Source organism: Mytilus californianus, unplaced genomic scaffold (assembly GCF_021869535.1).
Source record: "Mytilus californianus isolate M0D057914Y unplaced genomic scaffold, xbMytCali1.0.p SCAF_7, whole genome shotgun sequence".
NCBI lineage: Eukaryota > Metazoa > Mollusca > Bivalvia > Mytilida > Mytilidae > Mytilus > Mytilus californianus.
The window spans coordinates 4,342,725-4,365,492 of record NW_026262723.1 but is presented as its reverse complement, the minus strand read 5'-3'; the positions used below and the strand labels follow the sequence as shown (position 1 = coordinate 4,365,492).

At 31.4% G+C, this 22,768-nt stretch overlaps 1 protein-coding gene across 1 annotated transcript in view; it reads right to left on the bottom strand.

Annotated features, from left to right (window-relative positions):
- Positions 1 to 10,040, bottom strand: part of LOC127708164 (HHIP-like protein 2) — a 132,901-nt gene extending 122,861 nt beyond the window's left edge. The window contains exon 1 of the mRNA XM_052213005.1: positions 9,514 to 10,040. Coding sequence (XP_052068965.1) covers positions 9,514 to 10,014 — 501 coding nt within the window. The 5' untranslated portion in view covers positions 10,015 to 10,040. The remainder of the gene's footprint in view (positions 1 to 9,513) is intronic.
- Positions 10,041 to 22,768: the final 12,728 nt, after the last annotated feature.

Below are 22,768 nucleotides of genomic sequence, written 5' to 3'. Positions count from 1 at the left end.
CTTTTTAAAACCGGCATGAAATTTTAGCCTAAAAAGGCCAATATTTTAACCACTAGCTATCAAACAAAAGAAAATAAAGGTAGTCTGTGAAACAGACAAGGTCAAACAACCAGTAATAAGTGCTTTTGATACAGTTTCAGTGAAATCTGCTAAAAGGAATTCAACTTGTATGTGCATAGAACCTCATTTTTCACTTGCTTCATACTGACCGTTAGACTAGGACCATTAAAGCAGCACATTTTGCACTCTTATTCTGATTTTATCTACTTTTTTTGTATGTTTAGTGTTCAAAAATGAGTTAAACATCTACATTAGATACCACAAAGACAAGTAGAAAATCAGAAAAACCTGTGAGAGAGAAAGTAAGCATGCTACTTTTGTAAAAATATTGAAACAACTGAAAAAGTTCAATTTTGGGCATGTAGGCTGAAATGTCACTTTTTTACAAAATTTCTATCAAATAAAAGTGGAAATCATTTATTCTCATGTAGTTTGACAAATTAATACCAATAGATCATCCAGGGAAGTTGTCAAAGTACAAATTCAATATTTCCTGAATTTCACCTCTTAGGCCACAGACCACAATTAAATTCTCTATTAGTTCTTTATAAAAAAAAATGCAAGTTAAGCACTGTTCACGCTAGGAATTATATTCGTAGGGTGACGGTGTTTGACAGTCTGATGGAGACAGCATCAAGGATTCAATAAGGCAAAGCTTTTGTTCTACTCAATCTTACTTAAAGTTTTCTTTATTATATTTAATAGATATATATATCCGAGATACGATAATGTAGTTTTCTTTTTTATATCAAACCTGATCATCTATGATATATATATGGAAGTTTTTAACAACCTTGACTGGCTATACAGCCCTTGTACGGTCGGTTCATCTATGATAACTAACTGGAAGTGTTTAACGACCTTGACTGGATGTACATCTCTCGCACGGTCGGCTCGGTGCCCGAAGGCGTTTGGTGAGCATTAAAATATTTTCTTAGGCCACAGACCACAATTAAATTCTCTATTAGTTCTTTATAACGTTTTGTTTCATTAAAAAAAATGCTCCGGTTTTTTTTGTCAAATATTTTGTGTGTGTAAAGTACAGTACTAGTCCAAACATATATCAAACATTCAGAAATATCGCTCCCCAGCATCTTACAAATTTAGCCAATACACATCCATACCCCTATGGACAAGTCAAGAGATCTTCCGAAAACTGTAAATATCACCTTTTTGCACCTGGCCTAATTACTCTTTCCATATCAAAATCAGTTAAAATACAACATCCAAAAGTTTATTTCACCTCTCTTCTTTCATTTCCATCCAAAAAAATCTAAGAAATGAGTGAGGAAGGGAAAGAAAAAAAATTAAGAAAAAATACACTCTAATTAAAAGGAACTATATTCGTGGACAACGAAAAGCGGGATCATTAATTGTGGTCTTTGGCCTTCTGCAGTGGGTCAGGAACAGGTGGAAGACGCCATTTTGATAGGTGGTTTTGCTGAGTTGTTTTTGGTTTGTTTACTATTTTGTTGCTTCTTTACAGTCGAAAATCCACAACGGCTGTCTTCAGGGCCAGGTTGATCAGCTGGGCAGCCCACTAACCACGACGATGTGTTGTTGGTAGATGAATCATTGACTCTGTAGTAGATGACTGCAACCTGCACGAAGCTAAATACACATAGCCCTCGGACGTCTGGGCAGCATGTGACACTCACCCATCCACAATGGGTTTCAGAGTGTCGCTAACGCGGGTCTTCTTGTAAGGTAACATCATAAGCTAGTTTGTCGTTGAACCATCTGGGCAGCGTAACATGTTGTAGCCAACGGGTAATCAGGAGCTGATCCAGCACGTCCTTTTATCTGTAAGGACTGAGACGTGACTGATCCTAATCTATGATCAAACAACAAATGGAAGTTTTTAACGACATTGACTGGCTATACAGCCCTTGCACGGTCGGTAATCTATGATGGGATATTATTCCACTTTTTATACATATTGATAGTTTAATCAATATCTGATTGGTTGAGACTATCCCACGTGTCATTGAACAAATCTTCATATTCCATTGTGAGGATCATATTCTCCTCTGAAATGTCGGGATTACATCGTGTGACGTTACGCGCGGTTAATGTTCATAACGTTTTGAATTTCTTATTCTTCTTAAAATAGCGATAGCAATAATCATTATCATGTTCAAATTTATTTCAGACGATAAAACAAAAAGACTTATAATTAAATTTTGATCGGTACAGTTTATCAATGGGTATGCCGTGTTTAGTTTAGCTTATAAAAACAAGCGGATAAGAAAACAAAATGTATGCAAAATAATATTTAATGTATTGATAGTAAACAAACAATAGGCAGTGGAATAAAACATTCATTTCCCTTTGCTTCGGGAGATATGAAGATTTGCTCACCCTCGAAAAATCATATTTCACGAGGGCAGAGCCCTCGTGAAATATGAAAATTCTTGGGTGAACAAATCTTCATATTTCCCTCAGACACGGGAAATAAATGTATAATGTCTAATGAGAGAATTTAACCAGAGACTGAATAACGTAGAAATGACAAATTAAAGGTCACTGTACGGCCTTCAACAATGAGCAAAATCAATACAGCATAGTAAGATATTAAAGACTCCGAAATGACAAATGTAAAATACACTCAACACTGTTCAAACATCACCGCACGTCAAACTTTGAACAACAGAAAAACTTGATTTGACATTGGTGACAATTTGTCACGCCCTCATGAATTGGCGTACGTCCTATCAAATACCTTCAAAAAGCTTCCATTGAAATTATTTTACACACAAGTAACTATTTTCCTAATAAAAAAAACAAAATGTATTTTGCGTTAAATGTGCAATGAAGCCACGGATTCGTAATCTTCAAAAATAGTTCAGAAACGGTTGATAAAATGTGGAATGTCTGAATAGAAATATAACAATTATGTCCAGTGCGCGTTTATAAAACGGACTCTATTTGGATATTTTAAGATACTATAAGTACTTGATTTCTGTGTATAGAATTTTAGAGGTCAATACGACTTTTCATCAGTTGGATTTTCAATTTTAATAAAAAATGAGTTGGGTTTTCTTCTTTTCTTTAAATTTATATCATGATTCTTTAAAATTTGTATACCAAACATTTTTTAATTTTACTCTGCGTTTATAAATAGCATTGAAAGTTCAACATCTTATAAACGATAAACATTGATAGAGGTAAATGAGCCACTCTTTCTCATGTTGAGATGGAACATGTACGTTATTTGATTTAATGAGTTTAACAATCGAAACCCCTGAAATATCGTCTCATGACAAGCACGAAAAATGGCGAAACTGAACTTCCAACAGCGGGCGATGATTTTTAATTATACAATATTCTTTCAATGGATTTTTTAAATGCAATGTAGAACTTATCAATTAAAACATTTCTTATCCCTAATGTCTCATTTTAAAAGATTTGATGTACATGTTGATTGGAAAAGTTCGAATATTTTTATTGGTTTTTAATACAATATCATCTTCTGACCAGGAAAGAAATTACTAACCAACATCTGTATTTTAAATAAATAAGTACAAATAAATGTTTAGTGCCAAGAATATTAGTATCGATGTATGGGATATGTCTTCATAACAAAATTCTCACATTATCATTTTTGTGATTTTTTCCTTCAAAACTGTCTTTTTTGTGACTTTATTCAACAACAAACTTTTTTTTCAAACAAGACTTTTTTATAAACTAAATGTCGTATTTTCTTTTCACTCCTATTTTCAAAGGAAACCAATAATTTGTTTAAAAAAAAACTGTCCCCCCTCTTTCCACAAAAAAAAAAAATTGGTTGTCATTGTTTCTAATTAAAACGCAATTGCAGTTTATAGAAGATAATCTGGAACTAATACATTAATCTATTAGTTCCAGCATACAGTAATATGACTGTATATTTTTCCTGTTTCAATTACAATGTACGAATATGTATGAGATTATCATTTATGAGGATATGAATGGGGTCAGAGACATATAATATATGTCTCTGATGGGGTTTAAAGAACAGAGAATCATGGGATCAATAGATATAAATAAATATAGATAACAGAATAAAGAGGTGATTGTTTGTTGCTTAACGTCCAGTGGCAAATATTACATGCATGCTTTGGACAATTATTATACAGATTAATTGGCAGAAGAATAAAGAAAACAGTGAAATGGTAAAAAAATAAAAGATATAGAACTATAGAAACGATGATCTGACTCCCCCACCCCCCATTTATCTATTAGTTCCAGCATACAGTAATATGACTGTATATTTTTCCTGTTTCAATTACAATGTACGAATATGTATGAGATTAGGAAAAGGTTATCATTTATGAGGATATGAATGGGGTCAGAGACATATAATATATGTCTCTGATGGGGTTTAAAGAACAGAGAATCATGGGATCAATAGATATAAATAAATATAGATAACAGAATAAAGAGGTGATTGTTTGTTGCTTAACGTCCAGTGGCAAATATTACATGCATGCTTTGGACAATTATTATACAGATTAATTGGCAGAAGAATAAAGAAAACAGTGAAATGGTAAAAAAATAAAAGATATAGAACTATAGAAACGATGATCTGATTCCCCCCCCCCCCCCCCCCACCCACCATTACCACCCACACTCGCATATATACACCTGTAAATAAATATTTAATTTTGATCGCATGGTTCCCCCCCCCCCCCCCCCCCCCCCCCCAGACAAGGTTCTGGATCCACCCCTGATGGGGATGTACACGACTTCCCAAATTTAATCTAAAATTCAACTACGCTAAACAACACTTTTAATATTGAAACAATACGAGATATCAATATTTTTTATTTATCAAATTCGAATACTGGGAGCTATCTGAAGTCAGTTCATAGGACCTCAGTTTTAATATAGGCGTGGCAATCCATCACTTTTATCCAATCAACTGTCCTTATAATAAAGATTGGCGTGCAATTGTGTCTGTATCAAGTTAGATAAATATAATCATATTTCTGGACGTACATATGTCGGGGTTTAGACTGTTTCATTCGATAGTAGTAGATGGAAAAAAAAAGAATTTTCTGGTTATATCTATTCATAACTGAAAAAAAAGTGGCATTAAATCGTAGAGGCAGTCCCACTTTATGTGAAGAATAGAACATATTGGATCATATTGAGCTTTCTGGATTTTCTTCTGTCCACTAGCAAATGTGGGCCTGCACCACTGAAAATATATAACTTCAGGACTAGCAAACACGGGCAACCCAGCTACTAATCTTCCTGCTTCCAACTAAACGTCATGTTCTAGATTGTCGGAATCTTGTTGAGTACAACCATCCCAAAACTCACGTGCATTTCCATAATTGGTCTTATAAGTGTTAAGTTTATACGAGTAAGATAATTTCTAGTCAATACATATTTCAATTCTTTTTAGAAATTTAATCTTGTGCTTGCACACTTTAAAACGTTTTCTATATGTGTATAGAATTTACCATTGGAATCAAAAGTTATCCCTAAGTATTTATGACAGGAGACAATTCTACTACTTGATTTTGAAGTTCTATTTTAATATCATCTGGGGAAGAATTACAGGAGAATAGCATAGTAATTGTCTTGTTAGGATTGAAATCAATAAGCCAATCTTTAGACCATGCGGAAATTTGTTCTAAATCGCTAGTGAAGACATCCTCTATTGTGTAAGGACTATAATACTTAAATTAGAAAGGGATGTTTCATCAGCACACAATCGAGTTAGACTTATCAAATTACCAGCTATCTCATATACATAAATAAGGAATTATTATAGTAGGGAACATAATACAGAGCCTTGTGGAACTCCTGCATTAGTATTCTAAAAAGGCAAATATGAACTTGAAACACAAACGCTTTCTTGTATATTTGAAATATACCTAATTAAGTGATTAAATACATTTTAAATACAATTTTTTCAAATACTTTTCCCACTGTTGATAATAATGAGATTGGTCTATAATTAGAAATCAGTGATTTGAAGCACAAATAAATTTACATACATTGTCAGATCAAAATATCTTAAAAACCCCAGTCCAGAGATACCGTATATATTCGACTGAATATACCAAATCGATAATTTAACCTTCGTACTTGTTACGTAATAAGATCTGTGTCCAGGTAAAAAGAACCAGCAGGTGGTATATACATGCTGTATTCTTAAGTGTTTATCACCTTCCATTATACATCTGACGATGACATTTAGCTTTAGGGCCATTTTGTTTTCGCAACGAAAAACAAAAAATTTAAAACTTTATATAGATAACATTCTGTTGAAAAACCATTTTAAAGGTAAACTGATAAGCATAACGTCCTCGCAATTTCTTGTTCAGATCCAGGGACACAGATGTCAGAATGAATAAGAAAACACTAAATTCTTAAATAATATATTGTAAAATGGACAGCAAGCACATTTTGATAGACTAGTGTACTAATAGATTTTCTTGTGTATTTTCTATGTTCTGGAAACTTCAACATCCCATCAAAAATACTTAAATTAAAGTTCTAAGTTTTATAAATTAAATGTTTTTTTTTAAATATTATTTGCAGGGCTGCATGAACATTGCACCTATCGTTTTCGTATATTTCTTTTCCGCCATGCATAAGTTTAATGTTTACTGTGACTTCTATAATGCTTAAAAAATGATGCAATCATATTATCAATCTAAAAATATTAATCGTGAACAACAACAAAAATAAATTATATATTAAATGACTGAAGCAATTTAAAATTCTAAAGGATATTGTTACAATATTGCCGAAAACTGAGACTACTATAACTGTTATGGTAGTCTCAGCCGAAAACAATACGAAATTGATAAGCAAGTATGACAAACCAATCAAAAAATTTGTTGTTTGGGATTATTCATGGTTGACTAGTTCTATATTAACCAGTGGCACGTCTCCTAATTATTAAGAAAAGGGACAGAAAAGTATTAAACAGAAATAACTGGTTTTTCAAAACCATATTTTCAAAATTCACTGCAAGATTTAAACAGCTTAAAAGTGTTTCATTTATTTTATCTTTGTGCGTATACGAAAAATTGTTAGCAAGTTAAACTTCAATGTACATAACTTACGAGTATTAGATTTCTTGTGAAATTGATCGATGAGCGGCTTTTTACAAATACCGAAAAAAAGAATACGGCGTAAACGTCAATTAATGGACAAGCAACCCAACGAGAAAAATAAAATTTAAGAGGCATCTATAACTAGTTTTGAGTTGGAGAAATCATTCAATGCCATATGATTCTATTGAGGTTTCTGCGTTTTTCGATTTACGAATAAGTCAATTAGAAAAAAAATAAGTAATTGAAGCCAAAAAAGAAGACAAAAAAGATACATGAAATAAAGTAATTACATAAGTTTACAAATACGTACCTAGGTGCATTTAATAAAGCAACATTTGAACTTATTATAGAAAAAGGAGAAATTAAATGGAAACATAATGCGCGCTGTTAAATCATACTTTGCAAGGCTGTTTACAGATGACTCGTGCACAATCATTTTGAATGGTGAATAAGATCACATAGTTACATGCATTAAGCACTCAGAAACTAGCCCGTAAATAGCAAGGAGGAGGGAATCCAGTTATTAATTAAACATCAAAACGGTGTGCAGAAATACCGCAAAGGACTTCTTAGTGTACGTGTTTGCACTAAAACGATGTTTTAAGACCACAAAGAACATGGATAAAAGAAGATATGAGTATATAACTCATAAATATAAAGTTTGGTGTGAATAGATTTTATTATTTTAAGTTAAATGACTTTGTAATCAGCGCGTGCCACTGGTACAAATCCAAATACATTTAGATATAAAACGTGTATCTCATATAAAGCCTCATTTATAGAACATTATATATAATTTATTGTTTCACGGAAATATTTGGTGGAGGAGAGAGAGAGAAAGAGAGAGACTTATTTCGCGGTATTTCAAATTGGTCTCATGTTATTCATGTCAAAATGTGATGTAAGGAATGTTTCCCCTTCGTTTTATATAGCAGGGTATTCTATAATGATATTAGTTGCAGATTTTTTTTCTATCGGTAAGAAATGGTTTACAGTTCGAAATCTACGTTAAGTTATAGTACATTTAAAGTAAGTTTATTGCATTGCTAAACGTTTCTCAATCAAGATAAAACGTTTACAACCAATACTATTTTTACGACTAAATATGTTTTATGTAAATAAATAGTTCACGTTTCAATTAACAAAGGGTATTGTTTAGGTTCGTTTTTTTTTAACATTTTATAAGATCGAATTTGAAATGATTCAAAATTACAAAAAGACATCAAGAACTACGCAATTAGTATGAAACAAAATATATAATAAATAAGATAACTTATTTGCTTTAATTAACAAGTGAAATGTTTCCAATCCAATCTTTCCAATCTAATATAGTCCAAAGGGTGACAAAAGGATATAAATATGGTCACTAAAGATTTTCTTACGGCTGGCAGTAAAAAAAAAAACTTGCCAAAGTGGGGGCATCCGTTTGGTTGTTTGGGATATACAAGTACGCAACCAACTTTCAATCAATCCAAACTAATAATTGTTTTTTTTATCCTGCATCTTTTTATATTAATTTATTTTAACTCAAAATAATAATTGAAATAACTTTCTGAAATTAAAGCCTAACATATATCAGACGCTTAACAAAACGATATACCATACGACAGATGAAACGCTTAACGATATCATATACCATACGATAAACGAAACGCTAAACGCTAAACCATACCATGTACCATACGACAAATAAAACGCTTAACGATACCATGAACCATACGATACACAAAATCCTAAACGATGACATTTACCATACGATGAACGAACGATGAACGAACGCTGACCGAACGTTGTACGGACGCTATACGAATGATGTACGAACGATGACCGAACTCTATACGAACGATTCCCGAACGCTGTACGTACGATTCCCGAATGAAAAAAGTGTTAACTTTTACGTTACAGGGACTGTAAATCAACAGCTTTTAATAGAATTAGTATTGTAAAATCAAAATTGTTTTTGAAGACTATCGATTTTCTAAATGCAAATTTTGTTTCCAATACGTCGCCCGCAAACTTTATTTTGACCAATGATATTACTAACTGGTGCTCGCAAATAAAATTCTTGTTTTGTTTTATTTATTCAAGGGCTTCTTATTCCTATCGTTTTCTTCTGAGGCTGTTAATAAACGTGCTAAATTTAGTTTACTTTTTTTGGAAGGTTACGTGTTTCTCAACATTAAGTTTTTATAGATTGTTATTTAGTGTCTTAGTCTTTTTATTTTTGGTATATAAGGTTCAGTGTCTTTGTTTGGCTTACGCTTTTTGATTGGACTTTTGCTGTATTTGTTCTTTTTTCGTTCAATATAACAAGAGACTACTCGTTATTCAATGAAGATTATGAATTAGTTTTTCTAACATATGATAGTTATATGATGATAAAAGATTGGCTTACCTCTCCTCCGTTGTGATTATTGAATGGTTGTTGTATTTCCATGATTAATCTTCCTGATGACGTATCAGCAATATCTGGATTCCGTCCAGATGCACGGAATTCGTATAAATGAGTAACGTGGTCGTCTGATGGGTTCTTTGGTATAGCTCTACTGGAATAGTATACAAAAAATCGACGATTTTTCCAGAAATTAGGATGAAAGGCTAATCCAAGTAAACCTTTTTCACGACTATCACTGACTTTATCTGTTATATTTAAGAATGGTTTTGTACACTTAACTCCATTCTGGTTGAAAATGTGTACTATACCCTTTAGCTCGCCAACAAATAGACGTTCTGTTCCATCACCAGCATTCTGAATGATGAGAGGGTTATCAAGGTTAGATGACAGTTCTTCCATGCAAATACATACCAACGACTTCTTTAATTGTTGAGCCAGGAGGCCTAGTTTGAAAACCAATATTAACAAAAGAACAGACTTCATGATTAAAAGTTTATACATGACCGTATCATAATTTCAATGCACTAACTACATGACACGTAGAAGTATACAATAGCTTGGGGCAATATATTCATCATAGAGGATTCGCATTTTACAATTAATATAACGTTTTTTTTTTATATACTTCATTCAAAACGTAACACTTCTTAAAATAATATTTTGAACAAACATTGGTGGTAATGTTTAACATGAACACATTTAATGCTTTTGAACGTTGGACCAATATTGTGTGTAAATCAGGTTAAAATTAAAAGCCAATTGTTCAGAGAACAATTGAAGGTCATTCGGTACAAAATGCTGAAAATTAGAAAATGTCTGTTACATATATATAATAAACAATGCAATCAAATGACGAAATAGTATTTTCAAGCGAAGGAAATTTTTTTATAGCCATCTAAGTATCAAGCCTACAACCAACAAAAGATATTAACTGCATTATAAATAATCCATAATTGTCGATAATAATTTTATATTCTGATTTGTATTGAATTATTTGCTCATTAATTTTCTAAATAACTGAGAAGAAGCTACTTCCGATTTACTGAAAGTTACTTTTGGCGTCAATTCATAATTCTTTATACTGATTCAATAGATATATGGTTTCTATATACTTTTGCCTGAAATAAGGCAGATAATTGCCAACTTCCGGTTAAGAAAATGTCACGTCTGGTCTCATATGATAGCTGTATTTAAACTGATTCCAAAAATATATGGTTTTTATATACTGTTGCTTGTAAAAAGGAAGAAAATGGCTACTTCCGGTTTAGAAAATGTCACTTGTGGTCTCATATGATAGCTTTATTCACATTGATTCCAAAAATAAACAGTTTGTTTAAACTTATGCCTGTTATAAGGGAGATAATTTGCTACTTTCGGTTAAAGAATGTCACTTCCGGTCTCAAATGGTAAGTTTATGTATGCCCATTTAAAAAATATATGGGTTCTAGGTACTTTTCTATGAAATAAGTGCAAAAAGTACTACTTCCGGTTCACTCAAGGTCACTTCCGGTTGGTATTTTTTTCAAGGTCATATGTCACCCAACATTTTGCAAAAGACCTTATGGCTTTATCATGTACCAATCTGAAGTAATAATCAATTTACCTTAAAATAAAACATTTCAGGAGCAAAAAATCCTATAAGATGCCATTGGATTGTTTTAGACCAAATATATCATATCTTAATCACTATAAAGCAAACATTTAGCCCTAGTTCTTTTATATATAACTAATAATATCAGATAAAATGAAAAATCAAGCAAAAGTCAAAATTGAGAGCATGACCTTTGACCTGATTTTCTAAGTAAGAGCCCAAGGACCTCAAATAAAAAGAATCTAGTTTTATACGGCTTACGGTTACAAAATCATAACGACAAATTTATTTGGTAACGGTAGATAACTCCTATAAGATTTCAACGAATCGCTTTGATCTAAATCAGCCAAAAATTCCTCAGGATGTAACGAACAAATATAAAAAAGAATTGTGTCGTTATCTTTTTTGGTTACGGAGGAGATATACTAACAAGAAAAAACAGTGTTTGGGGAGATAACTCTTAAAATAAAAAAGTCTTTCGCTAACAAGATGATTTTTAAAAGCGCAATAATTGTTCGATACAATATCCAAAAAATCTAAGCGACATCTTGCGAAACAACCACAGAAATGTTGAAAGACCTAATAATATGTTGAAATATTTGACATCAAGTACATGATACATATATATTCTCTGTAACGGTATTGTTTACTATTATTTTGCATGTACTTGTGTGTTTTGTAATCAGTATTGTGGGTATCAAAGACTTAACTGTTGTTTCTTAAGATTTAAATGGGGAAGACTGAAATATATCAAAAACTAGTTCAACTCCTTCTCATGTTTGCGTGCATCTGCCGAATCAGAAACCTACTTCGAGGTTGTCTCTATTTACTTTTTTTTTCAGGGATATATATTACCGGATATGTGAGGTATACATAAGTGTACAGCAAACCAACGACATCTTCACAAAACAGGCCGTTAGACATTACAGCAAGATCGATCTACTGCTTAACTGTGAACGAAATATTCCACGTAACATTCAGGCAAGACCCAGTACATAACCGTCTTGGATTTCTTTAGGTATCAAGTGGATGTTACTAAGATACATTAAAATATATTCATGAAACGGAGGCTGCTAAAATTAGCACAAAATCGTAATTTTTAACAGTAAAAAGGATTGGTTTTAGTTTTTTTGTAATAGAACAGTTAATGGTGATTTCTTATTATGGTACAAGGGAAGTATTATTTGCATATTTCAATTAAATAAAAATATTTCATAATTACGAAAAAATATTGACATTTCAGTGACATTGTTTGCAATCTATAACAAACTTTAAATTTTAGGATTTTTTTAGTTGTTATAGTTCTTTAAAAACAGACATATCTGGTGAAACTGTATTCCAATCAGAAAATACTACATGTATATTACATTTTGAAGAAAATAATTCGCGTTTTTTCGCCCCATACAATAGATCTGATATGGTGGAAAGAATTTGTGAATTTTACGAATATTTAATTGACATTTCTGTACTTCCTGCTGAATTTGACTTTCCTATAACTGTTATCCCAGATGCTTGTTCAAACTCAACTACAAATTGGCATTATTTGGCCACAGCCTTTAATATTATTCAAATTTATACATATTGTATATAAGTAATCTCATTATATATGTAAGTGCCGCAGATCGCTGGCAATTGAACTGTCTCTGATATATCTGAAAACATGAGGTTACCGGCATATCGCTGATTATGGCAACCGTACTGTCATATATATATATATATATATATACATACATAAATGACTATTACAAATTGTAGTAACTGAAGATAAGATTAAAACAATTTGGATCAACGTGGGAACACATGTGATGGATCAAAACCCTTACATTGTTCATCTGTAGTGAATGATACTATTTATAAAACGAAAAAGTTTTTTGATGCAGCGAATTCTGCCAGATTGACAGTGAAACCAGACCTTGGTTACACTGTCAACCGCCATAAAATGGGGATTTGCTGCCAAGCTGTGTGCCAAATACATTAAACAATAATCAAAACCTTTCAAACTTAAATTATACAGTGACGTCATTTACTGAAAAACGAAAAATCATTTTTATGCAGCTATACAAGATAGATAATTATTCATACACATTTTCATATCAATCTTCTGTTTCAGTAGTTAAAAATATATACTTACCAATTACCTTATGCATGAGCAACAAAACCACCTCAATTCGTATTAAAAAAATATTGTTTCTAGCAAATTATAGATGTTCCCGATCGATTTAAATATGTTTTCACTTCTTGAAATGTCTCACAATTTCCAACCAAGTCTTGACAGGTTTACCTACACAACTCTTTGTTACATTTAATTATAATATTTTAATTCTGATCTGTGGAGGAAAATTATCAAACTATTTACTCAACTGTGACTTTATTATGACAGAAAGGCTTGAAACATTTACCATAATTATTGAACGAAAAGCTCTTCATCCTTTTATGCAAATTAGCATTTACCGACAATGCACGATAACCAGCAGAACATATTCATAAATAGGGCATGCCAATAATATCCAGCATGTTTAATAACCAAAGCTCTAAATCCACTTTCCCGCATGAAGTTGCTGGATTAAATGCTTAACGTAACCTGAATTACTCATCATACAACTTCCATAAAAAAGGAATATTAATATTTCGCTTTGCACCAAAACGATCAATCGTCAAATACTTTAGTAGTTTCTGGATCTACTTGGATGAGCTGTACAATATACATGTACACTTATTTAGCAGATGTTCAATGCTCAATGAAAGAAACGAAATTTAATTTGTGTATTTTCAGATTGTGTAAAAACTACCTTACATGTAGCCGGGCTTGAATTATTGTTTGACAACAATATACCAAAATTGATTTATTGATATTTTACAACTTTTTCTTAGATACTTTAAGAAACATTAAACGCTATATCAGTGTGCATGCTAACATTAGTTATTTGATCAGACTGACTATAACGTAAAACAACAAAAATACCGAACTCCAAGGATATTTCAAAACGGATAGTCCCTTAACTATTGGCAAAATCAAAAGCTCAAACACATCAAACGAATGGAAAACAACTGTCATGTTCCTGACTTGGTACAGGCATTTTCTTATCTAGAAAATGGTGGACTAAACCTGGTTTTAAAGCTAGCTAAACCTATCACTTTTATGACAGTCGCATAAAAGTCCATTATATTGACAACAATGTGTGAACAAAACAAACAGACATAATAGGTAAAAATGTCAAAAATAGGGGTACAGCAGTCAACATTGTGTTATAATCTCAATCGCTATAAAACAAACAAATATGTCAACAAAGGAAAACAAAATAGTATATAGACAAAGCACATACGCACAATTGAAAAACAAGAATATAAAAATTGTATTCTATGCCACTAGCATTGTAAAGTTTGAGGTAACATTACCTAACGAATGATCTGGATTGGTTCTAGCCTTAATGGAAGTTGCTGTAAAAGTATATGTAGTGTCATCTGTACTTGAAGTGGTGTATACCCCTGCAGTTGTATTTAACATTCGGTTGAAGAAGGCTGATGTGGTAAATGGCAATAGTATGTATTCTCGGTTTGTAACAGATGTAGTTGCTGTTTAAATGTGGTACACTTACCAAATAAAAACAAAACTTCCATTTAATGTTATTTCTTTTCGTAAATAGCAAACGACGAGTACGGCAAGCTATATGAGCTTGATGTAAAAATGGTTTAAAATGTTGCTATGCCAATTAATTACTGAAGAACCAACTTGAATCTATTTTTATACTTGCCGTATACCTCTCTGGAGTATGCTAATTATCCTTATATATATATGCAGCTAGATCAGAGAAATTCAGGGAAAAGAAATATCTAAAGGAATTGATTGATATGCAGCAAAGATTAATACTTTGAAAAATAAGTTACTTAGTAAATTCAAACGGACCTTATTCTGATGTAAACATTTAATGTAAATAGGTTAAGAAGACCGCAAATACATATACAAAAATCGAGACCTTTTCTTAAATTTGTATAACAAATAGTAAAAAGATGCCTACTTTATCAAAAAAAATAACTTTAATTTTTGAATCTGCACAGACATACTTTAAAATTGTTATATTCACGGTGTACTCAAAAACTTAGATGTTAAAAATAAGTATATTTCGGGAAATTGTAAAGTGCTTATGACTTTGTGGAACACTCTGAAAATAGGTGACCTGAAAGCTCTTTAGATTTGTATGGACATGATATTTTTTTTTCCAATTTTTTGTATCAATATGCAGCAAAGATTAACACTTTTTAGACTTCTGTTTCACAAGCTTCTTATGCGATATCTCGATTAATACCGAGCATTAAACATTGCGTATTGCATGTGGATATTTTTAATAACAGAATTAACAAATACTTTTTTTTTAAATAAACAATAGTTGTCTAAAAATAACTTTTGATTATGATCGTCACCTGCATTATTTTTTGTTGTTTTTTTTATTATTGACTTTCTAGACTTTTTATAAGGATATTTTTTGTATTCTTGTCGTTCACTAGATTGCTCACTACTTCATAACTACAAAAACTGTGTCATCACAAATTACGAACACTTATAAAATTCTGAAGATTTTTGGAACCGATTCACGGATTGTTGCGGGCTTACCGTATTGTAAATATACATATAATGAAATCATGAAACAAATTACTAATGTAAAATTTGATAATAATCAATAATCACAAACAACTCATCCGTAAATATGAATTAGATAGAACAAAAACTATATGCTGTATGTCATCTTTACAGTTCAATGTTGTAGGCACAGGCTTGTTGCGGCCTATCAAAAATTTATATAAGCCGACCACTAATTTTACAATCATTAGTTTATCAGCCTGTAGTGAATATGGAAAACTGACATAAAATGCAATTCATTGCAGTAGAAACAACACGAACACCAAAATTTAAACATGCTGTATTAAATTATAATACATATGAGACAAATAAATTAATTATATTCAGGCTGTGACCGGTTGTTCATTCAAAACATTGTTATGTGCAATGCATGCAAACTCTGTACTTTATCCTAGGTAAATGACACCCATATTTAAATGATCACCAATGAATCCTTTAAGGATAATTACTTTTGTATTTTGAGGTTTTTAATAAGTTATCAGAAGTTATTCCTAGTTTTAAGTATATTTCCCGAATATGACTGATTTGCCGAGTGTGAATTCGCTATTAGACGTGTCTCGGTATTTATACATCCAACATTGACGTAATTAGTTAAGATGTTTCTTATGTAAGTCTGGTTGGATATTGTGTTATGACTTATCGTTTGTGGTTTGAATTCTATTTTTATTTTCTATATGCTTGTAAAATTTAGGATAATTAATGAGCTAGTTCATTTATATGATTTTTAGTTTAAAGCAACTGGGGCAATATGCGTAATTGATTTTACATAGGCGGTAATGGTAACGTTTTCATCTGTAGCACAGTCCATATTTTAAACTTGGATGTCCATGATGGCTCATTTCGAAGCTGAGACATTTTCACATATGTGGTTAAATTTTCGAGGTACGAAGTGTGATTCATTTTTCCGTAAATTAGCACACACTGAAAATACTTTCGTGATGTGGCTCCTGGTGGTAAAAAATCCCTTTTTTCACACAATAAGTTCTTTGAAAGTTTAATACTTTCCATACATTTAACAACTGCATAGTTTTTACACATTTATTCTATTGTCCTCTACTTTTCAAATCAACACAAATGGTTAAGCTCAGTCACTTGTTAAAAATAGAAATACGTCCAATATCACTACACAGAGATTTTTTGTTTGCGCACAACTTTTGTGTTCTTCAATTTTAGGCGCATTAGGGATATTGACCCATATTGAAATCCATAGTTATGATTTTTCCAAATATTCTTGTGTCATGTACATCGGTATGACTTTTTAAATAAATATGTGTATTTTTATTCATTTCTGAAAGAAAGTTAAGTTGTTTCAGCACTAAAAGACAATGACCCTTTTATCGTTATATTTATCAATTCTGAATACAATGTTTAGGTATAATTGATTTCTTCCAGTATACCTTTACAAGTCAAAATATGGATAAAACATCTGAGGATAACCTTCAGTTACAATAAACAGACCCTGTTTAAGCATTTAATAAAATTTTCTGATGTCTTAAAGTGCATTTTGACTGAGAAATTATGCAAAAATGTAGATTTCATCAAAAACCCTAAAAAAATACTTAATAATTTTTACCACTAGAAATCTGTTATTTCAACCTTAGATACCACTCTTAACTGCTGTAAATGTCATATTTATCATAAGATTAAAGCAAATTTTAAAAACCTATGCTTTCACATAATTTTATTTAAAAAAAATGTTTTTTATACATGAAAATCCTTTATCAGCGAGAGGTGCACATTAGGTTTTTAAGTAAACATTATGACATCACACGTTTTATGATGTCATTTAATAACGACTGATTAAAATAATGCTCAGCACAGTTTGCAGTGCTACATAACGAACAGTTGCCTCATGGTTTAACTCAACATGTCGAGTCGAAAAGATCAGTAACTATGCATTTTTATTTAATATCAAGACCATAGCAACAGTTTTCATATCAGCATATTTTCAACATCCTGACTGTAATTTGAATTGTATAAATACCATAAATAAACAATTCAAAGCTTGCCCAATAAAACAAAATGCAAACCAGTGATTCATAACTTTATAAAACCTCTAATTTGCCATCTCTGGTTAATACTGGAATGATATGTCTGAAACTGAAATAAGACATAAAATTGACTCAGGTTGTTTTTTCATTTCATTTAAATACAAACTGTAGTATTGAGAGAGAAAAATCAAATTCTTCAAAGTTTTATTACAATACAAGAGAGAGATGCTTCTCCTTGATGACTTCACAACCTTCAGTTTAACTTTTTATTAATCGGTAATAGCTAAATAGGTGAAGCACCTTGTTTTAAAAGGTTTGACCCTCCACCTTTTTAACCGAGAAAAGACTATATCTTGTGTTTTGCTACTGCACATTTAATATAGCAATTATACTTTTCTTAAAATATGTGTGTCTGTTTATTTACATATTTTAATGACCAGCTGCTAACTAATGGTCAAATATTGGTGTAAAACACTTGTATCAAATTATACTCGTACGAAGAGTGTTATTTCCCTTGATTATAAGCTATTCCTGTAGACTAATGTCTTTAGTGTGTAATGTTGACTTACTATTTAACAGTATTAAATGTTTCTATAAGAAGTTAGTCCCTTTTTCAAGTCAATGACATGTGCCTTCCTTCAGCGTCTCGATCATGCATGTAGTTGTAAACAAATACTTTTCAAATCAACACAAATGGTTAAGCTCAGTCACTTGTTAAACATAGAAACATGTCCAATATCACTACACAGAGATTTTTTGTTAACGCACAACTTTTGTGTTCCTCAATTTGATGCGCATTAGGGATATTGACCCAACTATATGCACAGGAATTATTTGTTCTTACACAGTTTTGATTTAGGAGAATAATAATAATAAAATTCTTTATTTAACGAAGGTAACACATTTAACAATTACATGTTAATCTTCCATGAGGCCTTCAAAAACTATTAATACATATAGAAAAGAAAAAAGAAAAAAAAATACAAACAAAATAAAATACATAATTATACTGTTATACATAGCAGCTTAAATATTAAATAAGTACATATGCATTCAATAGAAGAAGAAAAAATACATTAGAACCAAGCATCTTCATTCTGTACAGTTAGAAAATAGTTTGAACATTTGATCTTAAATGTATCTAAATTATTTATTTCTTTAATATTATTTGGTAAATTATTCCAGGTAATAAGACCAGAATATTTAAATGTTCTTTTAAAAAATTCAGAATTAGGTGTTGGTACTCAAGAAGTCTTGATGTTGTCGACCTGAGACAATAATTATAAAGATCAGTACAAGCAGTAAATTTAATAGATAGATAATCAGGTGCTAAACCATTCATACATTTAAACATTAACACAGCTTGAAAATATTGTATTCTTGTAAATATAGTCATCCATGCAAGCTTTTTAAACATTAACGTTGATGGAAAATCAAAAGAAACAGATAAAACTAATCTTGCAGCACGTTTTTGGAGCTTATGAATAACCGACATGGTTAGAAAATACAAATAATTACACCATTACTTACACAATTCTATATTAATATTCTTGTAATGGTTAGAAAATACATAAAATAAAACCATTACAAACTTAATCCCAATTTTCTATTCTATTTTTAGAAATTTACATGTGACGTCACTTTTTGTGGCGTTAGTAAATGTACATTCGTGTGACGCACAGTTCATAATTCTATTGTGGTGTACGGGTGTATTATCGTAAATTAATGGAAGGTGTCCGTTGTTATTCTGTGGTTTACATGTTGTAATGTACTATTATGTTATTCATTTATGTATTTATCTGTCCTGAGTTTTCTTGCGTTTATTTTTACTATATTTTTTTCACGTAATGTTGTCATTTTAGAGGTATTTTAACATTGCCATATAAGCGGGAGGTTTGGCTAGCCATAAAACCAGGTTCAACCCACCATTTGTTTTTAAAATGTCCTATACCAAGTCAGGAATATGGCAGTTGTTATCAAATAGTCCGTTTCCATGTATGTTGGCGTTTGTTTTTGTAGCAGTTCAGTGTTTCTGTTGTTCCGTTGTTTTTCTCTTACAGTTGATGTGTTTCCCTCGGTTTTGGTGTGTGACCCGGAATTGTTTTCGCTTAATCGATTTATGACTATTAAAAACCGGTATCATACTGTTGCCTTTTTAACATTTGGCCTACAGCAAAGATCCCGGAGTCCCTAGAGGAAAGAAGCAGCGCATTTAGCTGTATGCCTCGCCGTATATTGTATAAGTAAGCGTCGTAGATAAGAAGTAAGAAGCAGAGCAGATAGCTGTAAGCCTCGCATTTATTTGCATTGTAGAATTTAATGATATTCCCGTTTGTTCCGTACAAAAATTCAAGAAAGAATGTTATTTTAGTAGCTCAGCCCCGTATGTAAATTATATAGTTGTTAGAACATTTTACATGTATGTAGATGCATCAGCTGTTACAGACGTTTAATAAAGGTATCATTTTCTACTATGGATTATTTATTCACGCAACCAATGCTGAGAGAGAGCAGACATTAGAATTGATGGCCGTATTTATTTATCCCCCGTATAGTTACAAGTTATATGAGTTTGTTCGTATTTCTTTGCTTTAAAACTAGACAAAACATAGCAGATGCAGAAATTACGATAGATGCCATAACTATGATAAAAACTATAAAATTCGATGCTGTTTTGAGGCATTGGAGGATATGAATTTCACTACAAAACAGAACAGCATAAATTTGACCTATTAACACGAAGAACTAGTCCTTACGAAGATGATATGATAAACTGCTGAAATGATTATTTAGCACAGAAGGTGAGAAGCTTATCCAAAATCCTCACAGAAGTTTTAATCTGAGAAATTCAAAAACTACGTCAAATCTTAAATGAACAAAAATGATGTTAGATTTACATTAAAAACTGTCATACATGATGAAGTCTTAAATAGATACCCGGATTGAAATTTTGTATTTGCGCCAGACGCGCGTTTCGTCCGAGTCCTGATAGTTTGTTAACATTTGAAATAGAAAGAGTATGATTTTATTTGAAATAAAGCTAAACTGATAACTTTTTTTTTAAATATGCTTGATAAAGAAATATTGGAATACAATACTAATTGCATTACACGTTAATCTTATTAAAACAGATCCTCTGCTCAAACTTTGCCTTCCATGATCTCGAAAGGTCTTTAAAACAGACAGTAGAGTTGAGAGTTTTTTAGTTTATTAATTCGACGTATAACTCAATGATAATTGGTGATTGATGAGAAATGAAGTTGGGTTATCTCCCGTTTCCCGGAAAACAAATCTCAATTACAAATTTACTTTCAAAATCAAATACAAGAAGCTCTGCATAGGGGGTCCTTTATTTCTTTATTCTTTATTTTTTTAAGAACATTTCTTTATTATTTATTTATTTTTACCATCATTCTATATTCTTTATAGTTAAGCAACTAAATATTCTCTAATCTTTTTTTTTTGACTATTTTTCTCCATTCATCTTTTTTAACTGTATTCCGCCCTCTATGCTCATTATTCTGTATTCTGTAATACCACTCCAGACCCTCATACAGAATCTTTCTTTGAGAATGTGAATCCAGCTATATTTGATATATTATACTTAATTGATGCGAAAAATGATGTTTTTGAATTTAGATATTTTTTCGTTTTTATATTGCATTTATACTTGAACATTAAATGACTGAAACTTTTGAATATATCTGTACATATTTACGTTTGATTAAAACATACGATTTTACTTTTAATTTGCACAGATGCGCAAATTAAATGATTTATTTTTCATTTATTATGTGTTTAACACTTGCATCTGCATTTGAACATAAACATTTGATAAATAGGTAAGACATATTTTATCATATTTTGAAATAGTTGATATAATTATAATCTATAAACATCTGTATAAATAACATTTAGAGACCTTTGAGACTAAATTCTTATAGTGGTAATACATTTGAAGATTTTTCCACATTAAAGTGTGTAATAAGTTTAAAAATCCAGAATATTCGTGTTTACATGTACCAGTATCGACAAATAGAAAACAGAGTGGAGAAAAAAAAACACTGTTCGCGCAACGATATGCAAAGATTCCCAGGGTTTTTTGATTTTTTTAGCATACTATTTTTATATTGCAACGGATAAACCTGCATTTGAACAATACTTTCAATTTAAAAGTAAAACAAGCTTTATAAGTACACCATGTTACTTTATGTATTGAGGCTGACTAGTAAAAGAGGGACGAAAGATACCAGAGGGACAGTCAAACTCATAGATCGAAAACAAACTGACAACGTCATGGCCAAAAATAAAAAGACAAACAGACAAATAATAGTACAGATGACACAACATAGAAAACTAAAGACTAAGCAACACGAACCCCACCAAAAACTGGGGGTGATCTCAGGTGCTCCGGAAGGGTAAGCAGATCCTGCTCCACATGTGGCACCCGTCGAGTTGCTTAGTAAAACATACAAGAAATACACGTGGTTGATATTTGAGTGTCAACAGGTATTCAGAACTCAATTAAAAAAAAAACCACGGCAACCTTAATTAAGTTGAACATTTTTCTCTCATTCATTAAAAATTATGAAAAAGATTTGGCAATTATCAGTCATGCAGTTTTTATTTAGTTTCATGCTGTTATTCCTAGCAGGGTAAAGTTAAAAAATGAAAACAGCACGTTATAATTCATATTTCAAGCAAATTCGCTAACTGGATCTAAACCTTCAACAATAATTTAAGAACATATATATTGGTATTGGCCCAATTCATTGCGAGATTTTTAAAAAATCGGACATTTTCTAGCTGAACAGAAACTTGAATACACCACAAGGACTATTTTACCGTTCACACAATAAACACGTAAAACTTAGAATTAAGACTTATTTTTAAATTATTGTGATATTGATTAGAAATGAAGCGTGCGCATGAATATAGGAGAAAAAAATAGTTTAATCTAGACAAATAAAAAAAAATCAAAGCACACGAGCCTTGTTATTCTTTCTTCAATGAACTGTAATTAAGATAAAAGTGACG